The 27372-nt window shown below is 31.4% G+C and overlaps 1 protein-coding gene and 1 long non-coding RNA gene across 2 annotated transcripts in view; one reads left to right on the top strand and one right to left on the bottom strand.

The window, feature by feature from the left end:
* The first annotated feature begins 412 nt into the window (after positions 1-412).
* Positions 413-27372, top strand: part of LOC139518059 (putative autophagy-related protein 11) — a 45490-nt gene continuing 18530 nt past the window's right edge. Inside the window, exons 1-12 of the mRNA XM_071309717.1 lie at positions 413-740; positions 4448-4518; positions 5232-5268; positions 6125-6183; positions 7853-7916; positions 8481-8561; positions 9345-9454; positions 10998-11035; positions 23136-23218; positions 23436-23475; positions 24842-24913; positions 25750-25880. Coding sequence (XP_071165818.1) covers positions 621-740; positions 4448-4518; positions 5232-5268; positions 6125-6183; positions 7853-7916; positions 8481-8561; positions 9345-9454; positions 10998-11035; positions 23136-23218; positions 23436-23475; positions 24842-24913; positions 25750-25880 — 906 coding nt within the window. The 5' untranslated portion in view covers positions 413-620. The remainder of the gene's footprint in view (positions 741-4447; positions 4519-5231; positions 5269-6124; positions 6184-7852; positions 7917-8480; positions 8562-9344; positions 9455-10997; positions 11036-23135; positions 23219-23435; positions 23476-24841; positions 24914-25749; positions 25881-27372) is intronic.
* On the bottom strand, positions 19787-22989 carry LOC139518060 (uncharacterized). The gene is made up of 2 exons (XR_011663277.1): positions 22748-22989; positions 19787-22250 (listed from the first exon to the last, which is right to left on the bottom strand). It is a non-coding gene; the product is annotated as an uncharacterized lncRNA (long non-coding RNA).

Raw genomic sequence — 27372 nt, 5'->3', positions numbered from 1 at the left:
TGACTTGAGACGGATTCTCTTGGGAGTATCTTTTAAAAAAGTCATTCATTTGTACATCTCAATTTTAATGTGATTGGTTAATGATTGACTTAATTAAACGATTTAGAACCTACATAAAAATTGTGAAAGAAATATTGATTTTAGATTGAAAATAAATCTTTCTTTTATTCATTCTTTCTTTTATACACACCTTATAAAATATTGATATTTCCGGTGTGGAAAAGGACGATTTACAGACGAAATGTTTACATTATTCTGGTGGGATCAAGGAAAACAGTCTTATCTTGTACTGACAACCATTGTCATCCTCCGAATCTATCATTCATTACGTATAGAAAAGCTTGACTTCTCGTAGAACCTGTTTCCTTTTCAGAAAGAACTCTTAAACGTTTCCCTCACGTGGAAAAACCACAAACTATTTATGAAAAGGTTACATCATATGCAAATTTAATTACATGTGAAAAAAAAAATAAGGATACATTTTCAGATTCATACTGAACGTAGAAAATTACCCTTTTTCTTCCTCATGGTACCACACAGGCATCGAAGGGTACTGAGCAGTTCTAGCTTGCATGTAACTTGATGTAAAGACAGTGAAATATTTGGTGTTATTAAGAAGAATGGAGAATGATAATCACAGGTCTTCGTCAGATCTTGGTTTATCTCAGCCATTGGGATTTCAGGATTTTGATTTGCAAGAAAATCATATATGGTGTGATCAGTGTAAAAGTCTTAAACAGGTAAATTTATTTGTCAAAGACTATACCCCCTGATTGAAAAACAGCAGTGTGGTTCCTTTACACTTTGTTTTTTGTCAGTTATAAGAGCTTATAAATGTTCTTGTTTTGTGACATGCTGACTTCCACTAAGCATGCTAAGGCTTTTGATTAGATTTGCTGTGCATATAATGATTTTTTTGTTATGGATGTTTATACATTTTGTATATTAAAGGGAAAATTCGCGATTTTTTACTTATGGTTTAAATATGTTCATTATGACATAATATATATATTCACAAAGTTTTATCGCTATATGTGCAGTAATAAAGGAGAAATTCAATAATTAATGAAAAAATATTAACTACTTCCTGTAGGTCGTGACGTTTTCTCCTGGTTTTTGCATGCCGGGATTTAAAATACAATCATTAAAAGTCTTGGTTTTTAATCATATTTTACCGTTATCGTAAGCGTGCCGATGACAAATGCTATATCTAATAACCATCCGATAATAAGAAAATAAAACGCACAGTCGTGCAGTTGCACACATTCATGAGAAAAATTTCTATATTTACCGTATATATTTCGATTTATTTTTGTAGACAGCACAAGAAATTATTATAATTATTTTTATTTGCTTAGATTTATACTTTTTGAGACTGATAAAGTGAATAAATTAAAGTATATAACTTTAACTGTTAAGACAATATATAGGTTTACGCTTATTGACCTTTTACTATCTACGCTTTGACTTCATTTATGCGATGTGTGTATTATTCTCCGACAATACTCGTGAAAGACCTGTATAAAGGTGAAATGTTATTTGCAGATCGGTAATTAGCTTGGCCTCTAGGGCACACCGTGCCAGGTGTGACTGTCTATTCGGATCAGTGGGTTATACGACAGGAGGTCAAGTTTAATACACAAATTTAAAATACATTTTAAAGGTGTTGACAAATACAAGTGAATCGCCGTGGAATAATGTAATTTTATTTGGTGCTATTATTTTATTTGAATCCAAAGAAGTTACTAAACTAAGAAATGAACCGGTTAAAGTCTGGAAATTAAATTTAGTTGTCGGAATGAAATGATATACACTCTTATCATTTATTTATATTTTTTTAAAAGGGAAAATAAAACTAGTTTTACACAAGCATTTTAATTGTCCTAACTTAGGGACGACATCAAAAGTTCAATGAAGGATACAAAACTTAATTCACATAGTTTTTTCACTGACCCCCACACCCCCCCTCTTAACTTAATTTGGGAAAAATTGATTGACCAATAGGGATATATGTAAAATCGATTTTAGATTAACAAAACTTGCAGCAATGTTGACCCCCCCACCCCCAAACTATTTGATTTAAGTTTTTTATCCTACATCGATCTTTTGATGTCGTCCCTTAGGCAAAAAATGTACGGGAACACTTAAATTTAGACATTTGAAAGCCATGACAAAATGAAAAGTGTACCTGTATTACATTTTTACTTCTAGCGTTATAATTGGCATTAGATTTTAGCTGATACCACTATAACACATAGTCTCAGATTCTAGTGAGGTCGGAAGGGTTAATCTTATGAAATAATATAAATTCAGTATCATTTGGATAATGGAAGAAGCTATACTATAAAAACAAATAAATTTATTACCAGTACACTCGAGATCAAAGGTTGTTAATTTTTCTGATCCAGTTAATTTTTACTCACATATTTTTTTTATATTTTGATTTGAGCGTGCTTGTTTTTTACATGACAGTTTTTTTTTCTTCATTGCTATTATCTCGTTAGACGAACGCAAACCGTCACAGTATATTCTGCATTTGTATAGTCCGAAGTTTCCTAATTGATATTCTTGTTTCACATGTAAAATGAATGAACAATTATAAAAAAAAAAAACGGCGTTCATTTTGAAATATAGCACTGTTTTCTAGAGTGAAAATGAAGTCAGATATGTGAGGGTATAAACGGGACGAACTGATTAAAAATAACGGGACCAATAAAACGGAAGAATAGGTGCTGAAATATAAATAAAAGTAAAATTTAATTTAGATAACATGGAGATTTGGTCTATATCTATTCTTATAACCACTCTTAAATTTTGTTAGATTTTGTACACAGGCTGTATGTATATCACCGACAGTTTTATATTGGTATGGTATATTTTATAAGTTTTACCTGAGCACACCTGGTTCACTCGAAATCACGCACGTGATTCATTGACCTTGTCCATTGTGTATTAAATTAAACAAGCCTGCCAGGAAGTCAACCGTTAGAATACCCGAATATGTCATTTTTACAATACCCGGTAATTACCGGTATTAAGCCAAGCTGATTATAAGAAGACAAGTTTTTGAACGTTGGTCAAGTTAGATCAAAACCCAAAATAATCTAAAAATATACGTTAGAAAAAAGCATTTAAAAAAACTTTTACAACAAAGATAAATCTCAGTTTATAATTCCTCCACAATAAGTATCTCCGGACTTTTTTTTCTCACTTTATTGCGACTACTTTTACATTATTATAGCATAAGTCCTATATAATACTTAAAACTGCATCTCGGTGCCGAAAATGTAAATTTAGTGACGAGCTAAAACCAATAAAACTGAGAATGGAAATGGGGAATGTACGATCTTTTGTCATTTACAGCTTTTCAACCTGACTTCACCATTGTACGCTGAATATTTAACCCTCTAAAAAAATTAAGATTTATTTTTTGAAATATTCTTATCAATCTTAGTGAACCATTACTTGATTTGATGATTTTGGAAACTATGTAGACTTCTTCCATTACTTGGTCGGGTAGAACATCCATCAGCTTGACAAGTCATTTGAACACTCATTTATCAGACATGTCATGCTGGATACTAGGACTTTGTGGTAATTAGATATCCGTGGTCATTAGTTTTCAAGATGGCGTCTTCCCGAGAATTGAGAGTCGATTTTAAAAATCTAATAACTCACTTATCTAGACGAATAAACCTTTAATATTTTGGGAATATGCTTATTTATTTAGGATAAACATAATATCAAATTTTATTTTTTTTGCGAATTTTCCCTTTAATGTAGTTATGTAGGTCATCCAATACCACAGAACTTGGGTGACAGAATACAAAGTCTGTAGGAAACTTACTCCCCTTACAGATGGATACTTATCATGCTCAGTGATGCTTATTATTATACTTTGTACACAGGCCCGTAGCTAGGAATTTCCAGGGGGGGGGGGGGGTATTTGGACTCACAAACTGGACTAGTCACAATTCGAACAAAACATTAACTTTAACAGTGCTTATTTGTTTTCAAGAGGGGGTTCGTCCGAACCCCCCTGGCTACGTGTATGGTGCATATCCTTTGTTTTTTCAATTAAGATCCTACAAAGCATTTTATTACTTCAGTACAAATGTACTTCATACTCATCATCTTAATTGAGTAAGGAGGAACCACAAAGAATCAAAGATGTTTATCGATTGTCTCAAAATCAGAATCTTGCGCTTGAAAAAGTATAACTTTTATCCTTATTCAATAAAAAATAATTTCTTAGGTTTAATTTTACCCTGATGCTGTTATCTTTGAATTTATATATAGATGCTTATATAACATTTCTTCAGGTCAATGCCAGGATACTCTCCAAAATTCTTCAGAGATATATACAAACATTTGTACATGTGCATTGACTGTACTACACTTTTTACATTAAATTCACACTGTCTAATATTTTCATTTGTTCTTACAGGAATTAAAGAAATTGCAAGATGAACATGCCTTGAATTACAGCACTCTTAAAAAGAAGATTATATCTACAGAGTAAGTTCAACACCTCGATCTGTCTTAAATACAAGATTTAGATAAGCTTTATTTACAGAGTACAAATGTAAAAACTGATGAAAAATTGCATTCACTTGAGACATCAATTAATAAAGTAATGCAATTTGAAGGAAAAACATATATATATATATATATATACATGTATAAATTAAAAATGTTATGCATAAACAAACAATAAACAAATATAATACATGCAGAATTACAGATTATAAGCAACTGATTTATTTTTTTACTCTTATTCCTGTCATTTGACTGTTTATTATATTTATCAATAAAGAGAGATGTGGGTTGTATGACAAGGAGACAGCAATAACAGAATAGAAAAAAAATATATAAAGAGGGCAACATACAATACCGTTTTTATCAATATTAGAAAGGCATCTTAACTATATTTCAATCTCTAGTCATCTTTAGTCCATAAAAGCAATGAACAAATAAGATTAGTAACCAAGAAGATCAACACTAAATTTATCAAATAACAAAAAATATTTAGAGATGACCTATGACAGTCACATATATGACAACCACTGACTTGGTGCTGACACATAAATATGTATCTGTTATGTCTTTATTAAGACTTAACCAGCAGCAGCAGCTTATGTATGGGGGATTTTGTTACAAAAACTTACTGTAATTTGTATTCAAGTAGCATATGAGGAAATCATTAACAAATATTTATTTTTCTACTTCAGTTTGCTGATAAAGAAGTACAAGTCTAAGTGTGATGATATCCTTTTGATATTTACATTATGATCTGTAACTGGCATGATATACTGGTTTTACTCTATCCCTCAAATGAAATCTTTATATTTGTAAGCTACATTGTATATCCTGTGACACATTTTCAGATCCCTTACTTTTTTACTTCCTAGTTGCCAGTTACATGTATGATTATTTACATTACATTGATGAAGTTTTGTTGCACTTTATTCTTTTGTTCTTACCAATTACAAATAGCTTCTATAAATTGATACAAAGTTTATTATGTGCTTATCTAGTTTCAGTTTTCTATTTCCACTATGTTTGGTATATATAGTTCTTTTCTTTTAAAATTTAAGCAAGAGTATAATTTTGCAACAGTTCATACCATTTAATTTGTCTGTAAAACACACATTAAATTTGAAAGTAGGTCATTCTGAATGTTTAAACTGAAATTTTACATGAAAATAAAAGAGGGTATTTTTGATTATGGGTAATTTGGTACTTTTTCATAAAAGTATAATTCTAATAGATTTGATACTCTTTTTGTATATTTGAACCTATTGAAGGATCTCACACACATGTAGAAAAAGTAAGAACAGAAACCGCTTCTTAATTAGGTAATCATGGAATTTGGGAACTTTTACAATATAGTCAGAAATATTTATGCACAAACCTAGTGACAAAATTTGATGAAAATAACCTGTTCTATGTGCCAAAGGCTTTAAGCACCTGTGTATCTTAATTAATTAAAGACGAGTAAGTGTTATTTGCTCTGAATCAATTTATAAGGTACATGTACTCTTAGAACTCCACTATTTATCTCGTTTAAATTTGTTGTCAACTGTGATTATTTTTAAATGAAAGTTTCCTTAACAAGATACATTATGACGTGCAAAACAAGAGACATGAAGATTTCTTCAAGAAATATGAAGATCTTCAAAGGTGAGTATTGATAAAAAAAAAAAATTTCAGAAAACTGACATTTATTACATTGGTTGAAATGAATTACATAAAAACCAATAATTTTGCATGTGAAATAATCGTGGTTATTTCATTACTCTGACGTCATCAGTGTTCTCCTTTTTTCACTAAGGTAAGGTGGGTGTTTTGAAAAAAACACTTGCAACCGGGTTATTTTTTTGATATTTTCAACCTACTGTGGGTTGGGGTCACAACTAGAAGGATAAGTATTGTATTCACATTTAATGGAATTGAACCATTCTTCTGCTATCACTGCTAGCCTTTCATTAAATGATTTGACAAATTAGTTTTGTGCATCTCGGATAGCAGATCATAATGGCTTTTGCAGGACTCCCTCCTGCGAATGCATGGCCTATCGAAACCAAGTTTCTGTCCTGTTCCTCACTTTAAAATAGTGCTGTAATTTTGGCACACAGAACAGTAATATCCTTCTGTGACAATTAGCCATTTAAAGTCCTGTTCATATTTATCACCACCCCTCAAATGAGGGGTAACCTCTCAATGTAATGACTAACCCTTTTATGAGGGATACATTTAAAGAGAAACAAATGAGCACATATTTGTTTCTGGCCTTTTTATCATTATGGACATTAAAAATAATGTGACACTCTTTCAGAAAAGTTGTTCCAAATAAAACGATTTTCCCCCTTTTAAGTTAAAAAAACTAAGTTTTTCTTTTCTTCAACAGTAATATGACCCCTTGCCTGAGGGACAGTCCCTCATTTAAGGGATATCCCTCATTTGGGGATTGTTCCCAACCTGTTTATCTTCGCGATCGCCTGTGTGCCTTTTCTGTTGTTTTGATACTTTTTTTCAATTTCAACAATTTCAATTCAACTATCCGTTTTAGTTGACTTATATGGCTTAGAATTTTCCTTATCACCATCGTCATCTGCCTTTCCATTCCCCCGATTAATAAAAGAAAACATTGAAATTTGATCACGATCCGCCATTTTTGTCAATGAAAACAAATCTGCTAGGCGCGATTAGTATTTAAATTTTTACGGTGCGGAACCGAAAAAAATCCGGAATTTGAAAAAAAGCCGACCACCTCCTAAAATGGAAAGGTGGTCGGCTTTGAAAAGAAGGTGGTCGGCACACCCGGCTTAAATGCCGAATGGAAAACACTGCGTCATACAACAATAGATGTTGTCAAGACGTCGGATCAAAACAAATTGTGAATGCGTAGAAAAAGATACAGTTCCTTACAATGAATTTCTACATTAATTTCATTAAAAAAAGTCATTTGCCAATGTAATAAAAAGAATAACTAATCAAAGAATTCAAATATAAAGAAATATTCAACTCGTGACCGAACAACACTGATAATTAACTCATGCGCTTTGTGCATTCGTGAATTAATGTGTTGTTCAGTCACTCCTTAAATATTTTTCTCTATTTGAATTCTTCGATAAGTTATTCTCTAAGTATTTAGATAACATTTGAAACAAACATATTTTAATGTACATGTGTATATACAATAAAAAAAAAAAAGTCAAAAAAAGGTTTTCAGAGGAAATGCTCCAAGTTCAAACTGTTTGCTTTTTATTTCAATTTGGTAATTAATAGCTTAATTAACTTTCAATTTATGAAAATATTTTTTTGAATACAAATCCTTTTAAATTTTCAGGGAATCAGAAACTTTGAATACACAGCTGGGATCTACTCTTCAACAACTGGAACCATTGAGAAAGGTCAGTATGCAAATATTCTTTATGTGGGAATTATCACAAGATATAGACTGATTGCTGGGAATCATTTAAATAAAGTTTATATCTGAATACAGAATTTCAAGATAAATTCCTGAATGCCACCTTCTTTGTATAATTATTTATTAGAAATACTTAAATATGCCTTATTGAAATTAAAAATTCATTGATACATTGATATGAATACATATAGTATTTGTGTCAAATCTAAAGCATGGAATACTGTGGATTCATTTATTTTTCGTGGGTATCAATTTTCGTGGATTGCTTTAAAACTTGCATTTTCGTGGATATTTGATTTCGTGGTTTTGCCAATCTCTGCCTGCAAAGCCTATTGAAAATATGCTATTCGTTGAATTTTTGAATTCAGGGTTAACCTGTACCCACAAAACCCAAAAAAATTGGTATCCAACAAATAATAATGAATCCACAGAAAAGTACTTTTATCAAGATGTCACTGCATTATCATTCAAAACAAAACCACATTAGTTGTAATGAATACATAGGTAATGTAACTTTTAATTAATAGTTTTGTTTTTTCTTCTTCAGGCCAAGACCATCCTAGACGCTGACAATAAACAGAAATTACAGGAAGTACAGTCCTTGAGAGATCGGCAGGCTGGATTAGAGGTAGGTAGTCATTTGCAAAGGTTAGCATGGTAATAATCATATAAATTATACAACACTCATACTTAGAATATACTGCTAATATGCAGGAATTTTATTTTGGTAATTTGTAGAATAAATTCAAAAAGTATTGAGACTTGAATCAATTAGAGTAAAAGTCATCTCAATGCTAAAAATAAAAAGGGAAGTTTTATTTTCACGTAATTGCATATAATTATTCTATCACAATGCAGTGAGGGTGAAAATAAATTCTTTTCCTCTTTGTCTTTTAATCAGTTTATCTTTTTGTGGTGAAAATGTACAGATTCGTTATATTTTGTTTGTTGATTGCATACATAAAATCTTGGTATATACTTTATATGATAATTTGTTTAAAAAATAATAATGGGAATGTCTGGGTTTTTTTGCCAGCCTATTTTGGAATTCAAAGCATAAATGAAAAACAAGAATGTATAAAAGATCTGCAAAAAGTATAAAACACTATTTTAATCATCTACCATAAAGTTTTCACATTTAGTTTGACTTTAAATGTAAAAAGTGACACCTTTGTCTAAATTCTTTTAATAAAAACACTTTTAAGCTTCTATATGTCTCCTGCAATGCCCTTAGAGTTCTATTCATACATATTGTTCCATGCAAAATAGAATTCAAGTAAACATTACAGATTGTGCAAAAGTCAAATTGCACTATGTAGCGAATATTTAGAAAACAGGGAAAGATTGAGGTTCGACATGGATCAAACATTTAAGACCGATACTGTGTAAGATTTTAGTTTTAAAATTTCAGTTGACACTACGACAGTATGAAGAAATGAGTAGAGAGACATCCACTTACAAAGACAGATATGATGTATTAAAAAAAGAAAACCAGAAGAAAATGCAGAACTTGGAAACAATGTAATTTAAATAATTGGTTTTATTCCAGAAATTTAATTCTTATTTTAAAAAGAATTTACAGTTAAAATAGTAAAGCATGCAAATCCATAGTTTAAATGCATTGTGTGCAAACTTTATTTGGCTGTTTGATCAGACATTATAATCAAGATTGACACTTAAGGGGGCTCGCGGGTATAAATCTTTTTTTTTTAATGTAGGATTTCGCTTTATTTTTCTATATATGAACTTTATCATATACTAAATAGAAAAATAAAATTTTAAAAATGGGGTCACCATTCTTTTTAGCTCACAATCTGCCTATGAAAGAAGCATACATTTTTGTATAGTTACTTTTTTTCTGTTGAACTAATAGGAGAAATAGAGGAAATATCGAAATTAAAAAAGAACTAAATTACAGATATTGCCTTAATTTTACAATAGTTAAGTTTGAGTAGAAAAAAGTGATAAAAAAAATAGGTCATCGATGAGTTAAAAAAGATATTTCAATATTAATGCAAAAAAATGACATTTTTGCACCAAAGGGAGATAATTTGGAGCTTTTTCAATGACATATACATTTTAAATGTCATCTGGGGCTAAAACGAATTGATTTTCTTGATTTTTGTTCCATATGATAGACGTACAACTGATAAAGTTATAAATAAAATTTGTAATGAACTTTTTTTTTAAATTTTTGTTTAAATTTTTGTACCCTCAGGTCTCCTTAAATTCAATGGGTATACTATATACTATATATTACAATACAAATCATTGACCTCTCCATTTAATTTAGTCGTCAATCTTGATTACAATGTTTGAGCAAACAACCCAACAAAGTTAACAAAATGTTGTAATAGACTGTCATTTGAATTTATTCTCATATGGTTGGGATCTGTTATCCCTTCCCTGAATTAAGAAATAGTTCTTGTATAAGGACCTCTGAAGACATTTTGGCCATATAAGGGATATAAACATAAATATAGATATAAAAAGATTGAGTGAACTCGTGCAATTGGATTTTTCTAGGTCTATTTAATTTCATATTATAGATTAAAAAATATATGTCATCGTTTTTAGATGCATAAGAATGATTTTTTTGTGTATGGAATCAGTCAATCAAATGATTTACCTTTATTTCACTTTCAATGTTGTCATTCTTTTCCTTTGAATAACTGATCACCCACGATTCATGTGTAATCTATCTCTAGCTAAGAGGTTAAATTGCAGTTCACATGAATACAGATGCAATGAGGTCTAATTATTCACTTGCAAGTGAATAATTCATGATCAATATTTCCTAGCTTATTTGGACAAAATTTAACCATACTTGCTGCTTAAAGCAAATTATTATTTCAATATTTCACTTTTATTAATGATTGAACAAAAAATAAACTTTTAATTTTTTTTATATACAATAGTCTGTGTTTTTAACATAATACTGTTTTCAAAAGTCAAGGGTTGAGATCTGAACAAAATCTCCAAAAGGAATTGATTTTGAGTGCTATAGCTTTTCTATCACTATTCTTAAAAAAATGTATATAACCAATATCTATTTTATTTTCAGAAATCAGAAAAATGAAGCGCTGCTGAATAAAGTGAGAGGTAAGATTCTGATGATTAATTAACCAATCAGTTTTTAGGTCACATGGGACATACCTAGTATTAAGATGACTTGATATCTATTTGCTGAGTCAAGAAATAAAAGAAAAAATCTTGCAAATATTATTCATAAGTACATGTTTTTATTTATGTTTGATTACAACTTCCTATTTTACAAAATATGTGGATATTTCTTGTTAATGTTAAATATATTTACTTATAGATCTATAGACATATCAATACATTTAGAAATTCTTTTTTATCTGGATCTTGATAAATGCAGATTTAGATTATAATACAGTATTTAGTCTGTATCTAGACCTTAAATAAAAATATTATTTGTTAAGGGACCATCTGTTTTGAATTTTACTTGGAGTTAAGTACTTTAAAAAAAAAATTCATATGACCACAAAATTAATTTCACAGTCATATGTTGGTATCACGTTTTCGTCGTCAGCAGACATTTGGTTTTGCACAATAACTTTAGTATAAGTAAATAGAAATCTATGAAATTTAAACACAAGGTTTATGACCACAAAAGGAAGGTTGGGATTGATTTGGGGGGTTATGGTCCTAACAGTTTATGAATTAGGGGCAAAAAAAGGCCCAAATAAGCATTTTTGGAAAATGACGCGTCAGTGGCATTGTTCCAATACCATTGACCAAAACAACAGGAAGTCGAATATTGCCTCCGCCTACCGCACTCTGTTTCATATTTACTATTTTACAAACTAACTGGTATCTGCTTGTATTCCTCTACACTCGAACAAAGTGTTGTAGTTGGATGGGAACCAGTTTACATACTTTATTTTATTTACAACAAAATGTTGACCTGTCCATAGAAAGGCTTGTATAGTCCGCGGTTTAATTCTCCAAAATTGGATTTCCAGAGGGGGTGCGGACTATAGAGTACAATAACAATAAATAAGAGAAGAAGTTCAATTTCGCGGCGAGGCGGTTTGTTTACGTTCCGCCATCTTTGTTATTGATATTGTAGAGGGCGCTCTCATCATTTTTCAAACTAATAATTTTAACTCATCCATATTAATAAGTTATTTCTATTTAATATCAAATTAAAACTGATAAATATAAAAACTAAACCTTTCATTACAAATTTCTCATTTCTTTTCAATGCATTTGAAATGAACTGGTATCTGCTAGATTGAAATGATCCAAACATAGTAAAAAAGACGACCGTAAACCAGCTTAGAATTTGTAAACTACAAAATGTAATCGGTTATTGTTCATTCCGTTTTGGTGTTTCATACCGACTTATATGGTTTGTATAAGCTTGAGACCCTTCAAACATTAATGTGATGGGTATATTAAAGACTGTTTTACAAAAGGATGTAACTGTTTTACTTTCAAAGTCGTATTATAGTGATATCAGTGTTTTCCTTTTTTCTCTAAGGGAAGGTGGGTGTTTTAAAAAAATCACTTACAACCGGGTGTGTTTTTTTTTAATGTTCAACCGTTTTTGTTTTATTTCCTGTGGGTGCACGTGGGGGTCACAAAAATAAAGATAAGTATAATATTCACATTTTATGGAGTTGAACAAACATAAATAGAAGTAGTCATATTAATTGTCAAATATTCTTTGATTTGATTTTTTTCAACAATTTATCTCTTTTCTCTCTTCTTTCATTTACAATTTTATGTCCTGTCTCTTGCTTTTGTGCTGTATTTTTGGCCCATAGAACAGTAGTATCCTTCCTCTGTGACAATAAGCCATTTGAAGTCTTGCTCATATTTGTCTTCACTTGCGTGTCTTTTTTTCGCTGTTTGGTTGATTTTTGTTCAATTTCCACAACTTCAACATTACTATCAATTTTATTTAATTTATTTGGTCTGGTATTTTCTTTATCATCATCGCCTTTCTTTTTACCCCGATTTATAAATGAAAACATTGAAATTTGACGATTGGACGCCATCTTTGTCAATGAAAACAAATCAGCAAGGCGCGATTAGTATTCAAATTTTAACGGTACGGAACCGAAAAAAATCCGGAATTGAAAAAAAGCCGACCACCTCCTAAATTCGAAAGGTGGTCGGCTTTCAAAAGAAGGTGGTCGGCACACCCGGCTTAAATGCCGAATGGAAAACACTGGATATCTGTCATGTATGGATTTCGACTCTCACCGGTTAATTCCTTCTTTAACACATGCTTTTTAAACTTACTGTTTAAACATTGCAAGTTTCAAAATTGTTTTTTAAGTGAATTAAACTTGTTTTAACAGTCATGAAGCGTTCTAGAATCATTTTCAAGCAGTTTCTACTTCTGTTTGATGATGGAAGACCGGATTTCTCAAGAAAATACCGCAAACGAAATGTACAAGTCAAACCTGGTTAAATCGGCATCTAGTCAAATCGGCACCTAATTGAAGTCAATTCGGCATCCAATAATATTTTCTATTCAATTAATTAATAACTTTTACCAAGTACATAGTTAATATGTTGTTGTGTATAAAGGTAAACAACGAAGCCCTTACCCAAGCTGTTGTTTTAACAATGAGACAATTAGAAAAATAAAATGTAAAACTAACTATGAGTCCCTTTCAATAAATCAAACTTTCATGCCAAATAATTAGCAAATTTAAGGTGGTTTTTTTCAGGAAAGTTTAAACAGCATTAAACCAACAATCCTGTTAAATGCTCAACTGGTTAAAAAATGCATAAAATATATCCAATACCTCATATATATGATTAAAAATACACATTTAGTTGAGAAAAATAAATATATACAAAATGTACATGAACCCCCAAAAATGTGAAAGTTAATATTTTTGGACAATCCCTTCCTTAGGTATTTAACTCTTTATGCTTAAATACTGAAAAAAATTCTGGCAACCCCTTTCTTATTTTTACTCTTTTTGCTTAAAATACTGTTAAAAATATATATTTAACATGGGTGACGAATTGACTATATCAGGTGTCGATTTAACCAGGTGCCAATTTGACTATACCGGGTGCTGATTTGTCCAGGTGCCGGTATGACTAGAATTCTTTGAAATTACCGGAGTTTCATTAGACCTTTGATAACAGTAACCTCCTTGCAGTAACAAAAAGATTATTTACCTAAAATTTTGTGGGAGAAGGGGGTTTCGGACAATGTACCAGTGAGAAATATACAAGCCTTTCTACGGTATTTATTTGTACAATTCAGATAGTCTTGACCTATTCATTTGTCTTAAAAAAAGAACCAGCCAGTTGTCATCTTCACTTCACACACACACACACACACACATATACAAATATCAATTATATGCTTACGAGACATGTTGCATTGTTAAAGGGGCACTAGCTGTCAAATTCAAGGTCACTGATTTGACTAAAATTCTCATATTTGATTTACAGTAATGTAAAACATTTATCTAACTATGATGAAAAGTCTAAAATAAACAGTTTACAGAGCATGGGGTAGATAATATAAAGGTTCGTTTCGTGTGTATTTTAGTCCAGACGCCATCTAATTAACTATCGATTTGACCTCAGATGACCATATAAGCGATGTAAACATAAATAAAGATGTGAATAGATTAAACCAACACGTGCAATTGGATTTTTATAGGTCTGTTTGATTTTATTTTATAGATTAAAAATAGATGTTTCTCATTGCTTTTAACCGTATAAGAATGATTTTATGTGCATCGAATTAGTAATCAAATGATTTACCGTAGTTTCACTTTTATTGTTGACATTCTTTTTCTTTAAATAACCAGTACACGTACAATGCATGCATTGTCAATCTCTAGCTAGGGGCTAAATTGAAGTTCACATGAATACTGATTTTAATTAAAGAGGTCGACTCATTCACTTGCAAGTGAATAACTAATTATCAATGTTTCTTAGCGTAATTTGACAAAATTGAACCTTTTTGGCTGCAAAAAGCGAATTGTTATTTCACTATTTCACTTTCATTATTGATTGAACAAAAAAAATTAAACTTTAGATTTTTTATATATCTCGTAGCTAATGCCCCTTTAAACTAATTACGGTATGTGAAAATCAAGACTTGCATAAAAAATATCCCAATATTAGAGACAGTGGCGTCATTTTTCTCAGAGCTTTCAGCTCTTTGATTTTAGTTTTCAGACAATACATTATGGAATGGTCATGGATCTCTCGAAATTATACCACAAGTTTCCATACCAAAAAGGGATGGTAAAAATTGGCTTTTTTTGGTTTTGGCTAAAACTGTTCAGGAATTAGGGGGAAAAACAAGAGTGTCCTGGTTAATGGACAATGATTTCAGTATAAAACATAATTTAAAAGCAGTGGAAGAGAGGTAATCCCAACACAATTATATGTTTTGATTACCTCCCTTACACTACATTTGGATTATGTATAAAGAAATGTTGTATTGTCTTGAGATGATTAGCTGTCAATTTACAAGAAAATAACAAATAAATAAAAATAAAGTTTGGGGGGAGGGGGTTCAATTCCCGACAGCATAGTGTATTGCTCAAAAGTAAAAAAATGAATATAAATTGAAATCACATAACCAATTCAAGTTCTTTGACTACAGTTGTTCTGTGTCAGAAACCTATTACTTGTCAAATTTTTAATTACAATCCAAATTCAGACCTGTATCAAGTGCGAATATTGTAACTGTTTTAGTCCCAACAGTTCAGGGTTGGACCTCTGGGGTTGTATCCAGCTGAGCTCACAAAGCAATTTTTTATACGACTGCAAATTTTCTTTGCGTTCGTGTAATGGTATGATGTTGTCATCATCTGTGTCGTTGTCTTCATTGTCTGCGTCGTCCGAAGACACATTTCCTGTCCAGATTATAACTTTAGTTTAAGTGAATGAATCTCTATGAAATTTAATAAGAAGGTTCAATACAACTAAAGGAAGGTTGGGATTGATATTGGCGATCATGGTCCCAACTATTTTGAAATTAGGGGCCCAAAAAAGCATTTTTCTACACTAAAGATATCAACTTGTGTATAAGTATGTCAATTGCTCAGAATTTGTACCACAATATTTTATACCACAGGTAGAAGATTTGAACTGATTTTTGGGGTTATGGTCCCAATGATTTAGGAATTTGGGACCAAAAAAAGGGGCCCAAATAAGCATTTTTGTAGTTTCCAGTCAATAACTTGTGTTTAAGTGTATAAATCTCTCTGAAATTATACCACAAGTGTCCATACTACAAAGGGATGGTTATGGGGGTTAAGACTCAAATCATTTAGCAATTAATGGCAAAAAAGGGGGAAAACAAGGGTTTTTCTGGTCAAAGGACAATAGCAATGTAAGGGAGGTAAGCCAATTCTGTTTAAAGAATACTGTTATATATATGTTTGATGACCTCCCTTATACTGCTTAAAAATTATGTATTAAGAAATGATGATTGTCTTGAGATGATTAGCTGTAAATATATATTTAGAAATGTTAGAAGTTACTACTTTAATTAATAATAATTTTAATCATGACTGTATGTCATTTTATATTTTAATATTTTATGATGTATTAAAATGAGTAGTTATTGTGTGAGGGGATTAATATTTAACAAAATAGTGTATTGCTCAAAAGCAAAAAAATTGTTTTAGGTTCATTAAACCACATTCATTCTGTGTCAGAAACCTATGCTGTGTCAACTAATCACAATCCAAATTCAGAGCTGTATCAAACTTGAATGTTGTGTCTATGCTTGCCCAAACTGTTCAGGGTTCGACCTCTGCGGTCGTATAAAGTTGAGCCCTGCGGAGCACCTTTTTTATTTTCTGAAACCAGTTTTCCAAAGTAAAATTTCGTTAATTAATTTGGTAATGTATGGTGGGCAGGCTGCTGACAAACAGTGTCTGTGCAATAACTTGAAGACACCTTGAAGAAATCTTTCAAAATTTAGTAAAGTTGTTTCCTGTGACTAAATTAAGATCAAGAATAATTATCACAATTTCATCTTATATCATTGTTGAGTTGTAGACCTTTAAGAAGTAAACAATGATACTTAGATTGATTAAGGCCTTTCCATTTCTGAACCCTACATAAAATCATTTTTTTTATCCAATTTAGGGGTTCAGTTTTGCAAAAGTAATTTTTTCCAGAAATATATGTTTTTCTGTCAATTTGAGAGCCTTTTTGTTTCCAAGTCAGCAAGGAAAAAATAATAATTAGAGTTATCCCTCTTTGTATTGGTTCTCTACTCACATGTATTTAAGTTCTTATTGATGTTTTGTCGTACAAGTGAGAGGTTGTTTTTGTCATTCGATTTTGCCATGTGATTAGGGACTTTCTGATTGAATTTTCCTAGGAGTTTAGTATTTTTGGGATTTTACTTTTTGATATTTAAATGAAATCATTTTTGATTTAGAAAAATGTATTTAGATGCAGGGGTCCTAGGTCACTACTTAATTAATTTTATTAAGCACAATTGTGAGCAAACCTACACAAAGTCTGGTTTGCAAAAAGCCTTTGAAATGTATATTATTAAGACATAAACATAGTTTTACTGATGATTTATTCAACATTTCATATTTACATTTTTTTTAAATTATATCGACTACTGGTATGTATGATCATGTAATAAATAAAGAATATCATATGTTGTTTTTTTTAGGTCACATACATATCAACCTGTGACACCAATATAATCCCAGCGCTCTGCTTGAGGGATTATATTGGTTGAGGATTGATATGGTTTGTGATATTTACAAAAGCTATATGTTATTATCTATTTCACAGGACACTTTTATGGCTCGCACATGCACCTGTCCTAAGTCAGGAGCCTGTTGTTCAATGGTTGTCGTTTGATGATAGGGTTCATAAATTGTCTTGTTTCTTGTGTTTTATATATAATAAACAGTTGGTTTTTCTGGTTTGAATTGTTTTACACTAGTCATTTTGGGCCTTTTATAGCTTGCTGTTTGGTGTGAGACAATGCTCCGTGTTGACCGCCTTTCTTTGACTTTTATTACATTGTGAATTAGATGAAAAATTGTCTCATTGGCAATCATAACACATATTCTTATTCCTGTGCCAAAAAAAAATCTCAATGTATAGTAAAAGATATCAAATCAAGTTCAAACAAGACAAACATATTTAATAAGGGCTTCACTTATCAAATAGGTTAATATACGACTAACAAAGTGGATAATTGCTTTGATTGAGTTAAGCCTTCCAATTGATATTTTATAGTTTGTCTTTCTATGTTGTGATGTTATACTAATGTTTTAGAAAAGGAAGAAGGTTTGGTACCATTAAAAGTTTAATCCCACTGCAAATGTTTGCACCTGTCCTAAGTTAGGAATCTGATGTACAGTGATTGTCGTCTGTTTACGCGTTCATAAGTTTTTCTCGTTTCTTGTTTTTATATAGATAAGATCATTGGTTTTCCTGTTTGAATGGTTTTACATTAGTATTTTTTGGGGGCCCTTTATAGCTTGCTGTTCGGTGTGAGCCTAGGCTCCGTGTTGAAGGCTGTACCTTGACCTATAATGATTTACTTTTATAAATTATTACTTGGATGGAGAGTTGTCTCATTGGCACTCATACCACATCTTCCTATATCTATCTATGATAGTATCGTTCTAAGAGTACTCACAGTTATTGAAAGCTAGTTCAAAGCACAATTTTAATAAATAAAGAGACTATATTTCCATGCTAAAATTCGTTCAATACACATCCAATGGAAGTAGTGTAGAGATGTCATAAGAAATCTGAGACAAGCTTGACTCTATGCTAATATATAGGTAAAGACAGGATGGATGACCAGATTAAATTGTTAATAACTTGATAGTAATATTATTGTAGAGTTTGTGTTGTATTGCATTGTAGCTTGTTGGTTTTTGTAAGAAGTAAGAAGTAATCTATGGTCCCCTTTTCATTGGGGGTATACACTCTTGGTACACTTGAAAATTAGTCTCAGTCACATGTAGATGTTTGTTTTGGATGCTTTACATTAGGTGGTAAATATTTCATGCATATTCTCAAAATATTCTCTCAAGTGGGTCACCTGAAGTTTGGTTGCATGAAACGTTTGCTGTATTTTAATCTTGTTAGTGAAAAAGTCTTATTTGAAGGCTGATAGGTAAATCATCTTTAGTTGTTAATAAGGTATATTTAAGGTATGCTGGCAAAACTGTTACTTGAATAACTTTCTTCATAATGTACTGTATGCTCATGGCCTAAAGTTTGAAAGGTGAATAACTTTCTTCATAATGTACTGTATGCTCATGGCCTAAAGTTTAAATGATGAATAACTTTCTCCATAATGTACTGTATGCTCATGGCCTAAAGTTTAAATGATGAATAACTTTCTTCATAATGTACTGTATGCTCATGGCCTAAAGTTTAAATGATGAATAACTTTCTCCATAATGTACTGTATGCTCATGGCCTAAAGTTTAAATGATGAATAACTTTCTCCATAATGTACTGTATGCTCATGGCCTAAAGTTTAAATGATGAATAACTTTCTTCATAATGTACTGTATGCTCATGGCCTAAAGTTTGAAAGGTGAATAACTTTCTTCATAATGTACTGTATGCTCATGGCCTAAAGTTTAAATGATGAATAACTTTCTCCATAATGTACTGTATGCTCATGGCCTAAAGTTTAAATGATGAATAACTTTCTTCATAATGTACTGTATGCTCATGGCCTAGAGACTGACACAGGCCAAAGCTGCCGCTTTTTAACTTCCTAATCAGAGCTGAAGTGATTGCACATACATAAGAAGTTCACTCTAAAATAACTCTATACCCTGAAGCTACTCATAGGTGCATTAATAAAAACAACCACCTAACCTATTTAAATATATATCTTTATTTCTGTTTAATATAATCATGATAAATGTAAACCAGATTTGAACAGATAACATTGATGTTAGAATGATAATTTTTCTTTCAAATAAGCATTCAAACCATGATAAAATGACATGCATGAAGATGAAAATCTGTACAAAATGTTTATATTGATATTCATTGTACACGAGTGTAAGGTCAGTCAATAAAAATTATGCAGGTTTTTTTTCCACTTGTATATTACAAAAAATATCAGAGAAGGACCAATTTTTATTATGATTTAAAAAAAAAAATGTATGCTGTCAAATCCTCAGAAAGTATTTTGAAATAGTTGAACCAGACCTGATGTCTAAAATATTTATGGGCGGATCCAGCCATTAATAAAGGGGGAGAGGATCCTTACCAAAGATAAAGGGGTGTTCCAACTATATGTCCCCATTCAAATGCATTGTTCATAAAAAAAGAATGGGGGTCCAAGTTCCAACCCCCTTGATCTCACCCCACCCCCTAGGTCTGCCACTGATAGTACTAGTATGTGTTGTTGCTTTGACACATTTCCCATTTCCTTTCTCAATTTTACATAAACAAATTATATAAATTAATAAATAAAGCTTATCTTACCTAGCTTGTTGAGAATGAACAAGGAAATTATATTTCCTGTTTACATATTTTTAAGTAGATGCATGTCAGAGGAAAACTATACTCAGTGAAATATACAAATACATATGTTTTCTGGTCTGTGCGTCTGTTCGTTCGTCCTTCTGTCTGTCTGTCCTTCCGTCCGTTCGTCCCGCTTCAGGTTTAAGTTTTGGGTAAAGGTAGTTTTTGATGAATTTGAAGTCCAATCAACTTGAAACTCAGTACACATGTGCCATATGATATGATCTTTCTAATTTTAATGTCAAATTAGTGTTTTGATCCCAATGTCACGGTTCACTGAACATAGAAAATGATAGTGCAAATTTCAGGTTAAAGTTTTTGGTCAAGGTATTTTTTCATTGAAGTCCAATCAACTTGAAACTTAGTATACATGTTCCCTGTGATATATCTTTCTAATTTAAATGCCAAATAAGAGTTTTTACCCAAATTTCACGGTCCACTAAACACAGAAAATGATAGTGCGAGTGGGGCATCCGTGTACTATTGACACATTCTTGTTTGTACAATGTATTGTTAAACTTATTGTGGAAAAAAAACTTTCAGAAAAAAACATAAAAATCAAAAACCATATCTTGTGTAGTCACCTAGAACTACTGAGCTACATCGGTTATCATCAGTGATCTTTTCAAATTCCATTAGAAGAACAGTTGTAAAATTGTAAAAGCATAAACAGGTTATTTCAATTTATTTCTTTAATATTTTAATAAAATTTTCCAATGAAATATTAAAAGAAAATAGTATGAGCGATTTGAACATTTCTTCTACCATTAATATTTTAATATTATTCTTTCAACATTCCATGACATTTTCTCCCTGTCTACACCTCATTTAAAAGCAAGAGGTCGCTTTAATAAAATTTGATGAATTGTGTTTGAAATAAATGAATCATTGGAAGAGAAGTCATTAGTAGATTAACATGTATTTTACTCTATGTTAAAATTACAAATTTAAAGAGATACGGAAATTATCAAATAATTTATAAAATTGACCACAAGACTGAGAACCACCTGATAATTTATGATATATAATGACACCATAAAATGATGTTTATACATCAATGGATAATACATTCTTTACAGATGAGTTATACAAGCTTACATCACAGAGATTAATGTGATATTTTTTTTTCCACATGAATGGCTGAATCCTTTTTCAGAAATTATATATTTTATAGTGAAGAATGTAATTTAGTATAAGTAAATGCTATTTCTTTGACAGTTCTTTGAAGAAAGTTATGAGTAAGGTGTACTATAATTGCATGATGCCAGTAAAAGTTGCATTGATGGAAACATCCAACTATAAAGCATTTCTTTTAAGTTTAGCATTATGTCTACGATTTTTCACTGTATGATATGCAAAACACATGAAAAATATAACTAGCAAAGCTGCATTAATTCCTATGACAATCATCCCTTCCGTGAAATATGTTGGCATGGTGTAAACTTTGAGCTCAGCAGTGGCATTAAATTCTCTCATTTTAGTTGTACAGATGTATTCTCCTCCATCAGTTTCCACAGCTGACTCGATGTGTAAAGTATTTTCTGTAACAATGCTAATATTAGCTCTGACTTGTGGAATGAGGGTTTCATTGGTATACATCCACACGATATCGGAATTGATTGCAGAGTTATTTGAGCACACAAATTCTGCTGATTCACCAACTTTTTTAGCTATAACAGCTGGTTCTATCGTTAACTTGTCCATTTCTTCTTCCTCTCCTGCAGCTGATAGGAATGTTAAACAAATAATCAAAGTAAAAAGGCCTAAAACTGGGAATTCCATCTTCATAAGGAAATGTATAATTGTTCTGAAAAAGAAAAAAAATGAAATCTAATGTTAAATAAGCAGAAAATGATAATAAAGATAATAATAAGGACTAATTAATCCACTTTCATATTAATGTAATTTGAAAGTGGTTTTTGTTTGATTAAATATGAAATTGGCAATGTTACGCTAATGTCGAATCATTCTCTGTTAAACTATCTATAAATATTTTTATACATTTTGATATTTTCCCCGTGGGTCAATTGATCTATAGCTGAATATGTTCTATTAGATAAAATCCAGTTAATGATTGTGGGTTAATGCCAGAGAATCTATTTAAACTTAGAACTATTTTAATAACTTGCAATAGAGTATGTTCTCTTGTCTTTTATTGGAGACTGTATTGGGACATATTTATGTCTAATTATAGTACTTTTGTTTTGTTAAGTTGCTGTCTCATTGTCAGTTATCCCCATTCAAATTATTCATTAACATTTTAAAATATAAACGAAATGATGCAAATGTTATAAGACTTCTTACCTGTATTTGAGTTATTTTGGCTGATATCAAAGCTATATAATTTTACTGTTTAGGGTCGGTAAACACATCATTTAAATAAACACAACTTGTTCAGTGTATTCTATACTCCATATATTAAAATATCTGACACAGTTCATTTAATCTCCTTACCTGCACTACATTATTCAAATGATTAGGGTAAGTGAAGAGACAATTTTTATCAGTTGTCACATGTTGATATACTTTATACAAGGGAGCATATCAAAATAGACAACAATGCCTTGGTTTCCTGTATTTCATCAGAGGTCCTTGAAGGGTTAATGCGTTTTAATAGAGGATAATTATGCATATAAACTGTAATTTTTTTTAGGATTGCATATTTTTATTTAACAAAATAATTTTTCTTCAGATGAAAACAAGAATTTACGGTCAGATGGTTCAAATCAGTTGAGAAAACAAAGAAAATTGGAAGAGAAAATGAAAAGGCTTGCTGTGAGTACTGAAAAATTACTTTTATCATGAGTTAATTTATTTAAAAAAATATTTATTTATTTATTTTTTTTTGTGAAAGCAGATTTTTTGCTATTTTGTTGAATTATTCTTTATTTTTGTGTGAGTGTAATTTATCATCTCTAGATAAAAAATATTAGTCACCATAATGTAATGTAATTGAATTATAAGTCTTTGACAGATTGTTTTTATATTATAGGATAGAGTGGAAAGATACTGGGGGATACTGAGACAAAATGGTAAGATTTTAAGTACCAATGTATCCTTTAAATTATGTTTTTTTTTATTTGTACACAGGAATATGATTATACAGAGTTACCTAAATAAGTGCTGATCGTGTAACATACTTTTTTACAGTAATGCAAGTTAACCCTATTGGAGTAAAAGTAGGAATGGGTGAAAAAGGGAGAAATTTTGTATTTTTTTCTCACTAATTTTGTGATAAAGTTGAAATCCTTATAATTTCCCACTTTTGGTGAATTTGATCTGTAAGGAAAAACCAGCATGAGTGACCAAAAAACAAAAGTAAAACATTGGTAACAAATGTGACTTGAAATGGGGAGATTTAAATCTGGACAAAACTTCCAAATAAAATTTGGCTAGCAGATGTGCTCCTTGAAATGGGAAAGTATAAACTCTGTGAAAATATACCAGTTTACATCCTATTCTCTGAAAAGGAGTAGGTCCGGTAAGGGCCGATTTCGGCCTCAATTTTCAAGTTCATCTAACGAAAGATTTTAGACATTTCTAAACACTTAAGTGTCTATTTCAATTGATTCAATTAGTTAATGGGGAAGATTTTAACTTACTAAGTCATTTAAAACGCCCCGATTCAAGCTTAAATATGAAAAATCTATCAAATATGCCAAAAATCGTCACTTTTCAGATGATTTTTGTCAAAAATGAAAGTGGCCGCATCCGTGTTCATCCTCAACCTTTATATATATTATGTATTATCATCAAATGCAACTTACATTTCAATATTATGAATGAACACGAACGCGGCCACTTTCATTTCAGACGGAAACCGTCTAAAATTTAACTAAAATGCTACAATTGTGAAGATTTCAGTAATTTAGCATGACTTAATGATGCTAGTACCCGATATATGTGCATTGTTTGGCAAAAACAGCCCATCTTTATGTAGCAGAAGCATTCTACTTTGCAATAAATATCTAAACGATTACATTTTCACAATTTTCTAAAACTGCTATATTTTGAGACCAAAAAGGGGTCTTACTGAACCTACTCCTTTACAGCTTACTACAATAAGCTTAAAAAGAATATTAAGGACCTTCATAAAACTCATCTACTAGACAACTCAAATATGTTTAGTATAGGCAAAACTGAAACCTGTGAGGTCAATACTTGGTTAAGATCAATTCTTGGTTAAGATGAGCTGTACATATAAAAAAGAAGATGTGGTATGATTGCCAATGAGACAACTGTCCACAAGAGACCAAAATGACACAGAAATTAACAACTATAGGTCACTGTATGGCCTTCAACAATGAGCAAATCCCAAACCGCATAGTCAGCTATTAAAGACCCCGAAATGACAATGGAAAACAATGTAATGTACAAGCTTTTTTGTTATATCAACAGGATTGTTACCAAAGGGAGAAAAGAAACTTCTTACAGATTATGGAGATTTCTCAGTGTCACAAGATGAAGAAGGTACAGTCATTGTATAAATTGACTTTAAATTTGTTTGCCTAGTATGATTAAAAATCTATTGATATTACCCTGCACATATGTTCATAAATACACAGATTTAGCTTGATTGGCAAAAAGTATAGAATTCCACTATAACTGAGGGGCCAGTTGGAATTTTGCAGTGAGATGTGAGTTTTTATTTCTCTTTGAAGGTCTTGCTGTGAATTTCAGAGGTGATTTTTTTTTTGGGGTGGGGGGGGTATTTAAATGTTCTGCACTGTGTATATTTAAGTACCCATTATTCTGTCTTCATATTTTTATCCATTTTTCTCATTTCTTTATTAATGATTTTAAAACATTCTCTCTTTTCTGCAGTATGTATACACCATAGTCCATATAAGTTAAAACAGTCTCTCTTTTCTGTAGTATATATACACCATAGTCCATATAAGCCTATTATAAGGACAGGAATGTTTGGCTGGTTTACTTTCTCGGTGAGCAAATTTCTGACACAATGTCAAAAAATGTAAAGCCATGTTTTGCAGGTTTTAAAATACGATATATAATCAAAAACAACTTGTGTAATCTTTCTTTACATTAATATACAATGTTACCATGTGATAAAAGGCATGATGATACAGACAGAAACAGACAATGAAAAAATTGAAAAGTGCCCTTTAAAACCTCAAAAAGTGCCGTAACACCCTCATCTGCCCCTTTCTATTCTAGCTATAACACTGCTCTTGTTGGCCTTAAATGAGGAGCCACAGATTAAATTGGACAAATTGAACTGAATACATAGGAAGTAGAATAATCTTGTTGTGATATGTTTTTTGATAAGAAATGTCATCTTTCAGAAAATGTAGATGAGGAAAACAAAGAAGAAGAGGAAGAAGATTCTAATGAGAGTAATAAATTTCCGTGGATTTTCAGTCCTTTGGTTCAGGCGTTGTCACCCCTACCTCCATCACCAATGCCTTGTCGGATGGTAAGTTACTGTGTATAAATCTTATCCTATCAGTAGGTGTTGTCACAGCTACCTCCATCACCAATGCTTTGTTGGATGGTAAGTTACTGTGTATAAATCTTATCCTATCAGTAGGCGTTTTCACAGCTACCTCCATCACCAATGCTTTGTTGGATGGTAAGTTACTGTGTATAAATCTTATCCTATAAGTAGGTGTTGTCACCACTACCTCCATCACCAATGCTTTGTCGGATGGTAAGTTACTGTGTATGAATCTTATCCTATAAGTAGGAGTTGTCACCGCTACCTCCATCACCAATGCTTTGTTGGATGGTAAGTTACTGTGTATAAATCTTATCCTACAAGTAGGCCTTGTAACCCCTACCTCCATCACCAATGCTTTGTTGGATGGTAAGTTACTGTGTATAAATCTTATCCTATGAGTAGGTGTTGTTACCGCTACCTCCATCACCAATGCTTTGTCAGATGGTAAGTTACTGTGTATAAATCTTATCCTATAAGTGGGTGTCACCTTTTTGTCAACTGACACACTTGGGATTTTTTTTTTATAATTGTCTTAATGGGCAATTACAGCATCCCTTCTATTTACCACTCTGACAACAAATAATATTGACCTTTGATCTATAAATATAAAGACAAACTGAAAATAATTTTATTTTCCGAAATTTCCATCCTAGATAGCCAGGTGCAATCTGATAGTCACGATGTCTGAAATTCTCGCTTCTGAATTTTTGTTAATACTCTTTATCCTCCATTTGCGTTTTCGTTTTTTTTTCACTCGACTCATTACTCTTTTTGTTTTGCTTGTACGGTGTTTTTTAAAGTATTTATCAATCTGAATCTGGATACAAATTATATAAAATAACTTTACCGGTACATGATGGATAAAACCTTTTCGACGATTGCGGGTCAATGAACAAAACTAATGCAATGTTACGCGACTCAGGTTCATATACTTATTTTTATTTATTTGGTTAATCGATCTATTTCCGTTATGTAATATTCATCGTCATGAACATTGTTGTTTTTACTCGCTGACCATTGGTTTCTTTTACATAAATTAAACATCTTTACACATTTTAAATGTATTCTATATTTTTGTTGGATTTGAACTTTGTCTCTATAACTTTTTACTCGTCCACGGGCAGCCTAGACAAAAATAAATACTTGTCCAGTTGTTCAAATGTACGAGTCAGGCATAGCATTTCCACACCCCTGTTTGTAGGATTGTAAACATATAAATATAGGTCTTATGTCACCACCACCTGTAGTAAGTGGCCAAATTTATTTTTTTCCGATTGACTTGTAGAATTATAAGTAACATATCAGATCTATCATTTAGATTTTTGTCACACCTTAACATAATCAAAAAAATTGGGACTTGGTTCTGCTGTTTCGGGCAGTGTCAACAATGTATTAGTTTGTGATTAGGTCATTTAAAATTGAACCCAACCCCTCATCATAGTTCATTGGCTTTGAAACTTTTGCATAG

This window comes from Mytilus edulis, chromosome 3 (genome assembly GCF_963676685.1).
Source record: "Mytilus edulis chromosome 3, xbMytEdul2.2, whole genome shotgun sequence".
Taxonomy (NCBI): domain Eukaryota; kingdom Metazoa; phylum Mollusca; class Bivalvia; order Mytilida; family Mytilidae; genus Mytilus; species Mytilus edulis.
The sequence above is the reverse complement of the archived record's forward strand: the minus strand, read 5'-3'. Positions and strand labels throughout refer to the sequence as shown.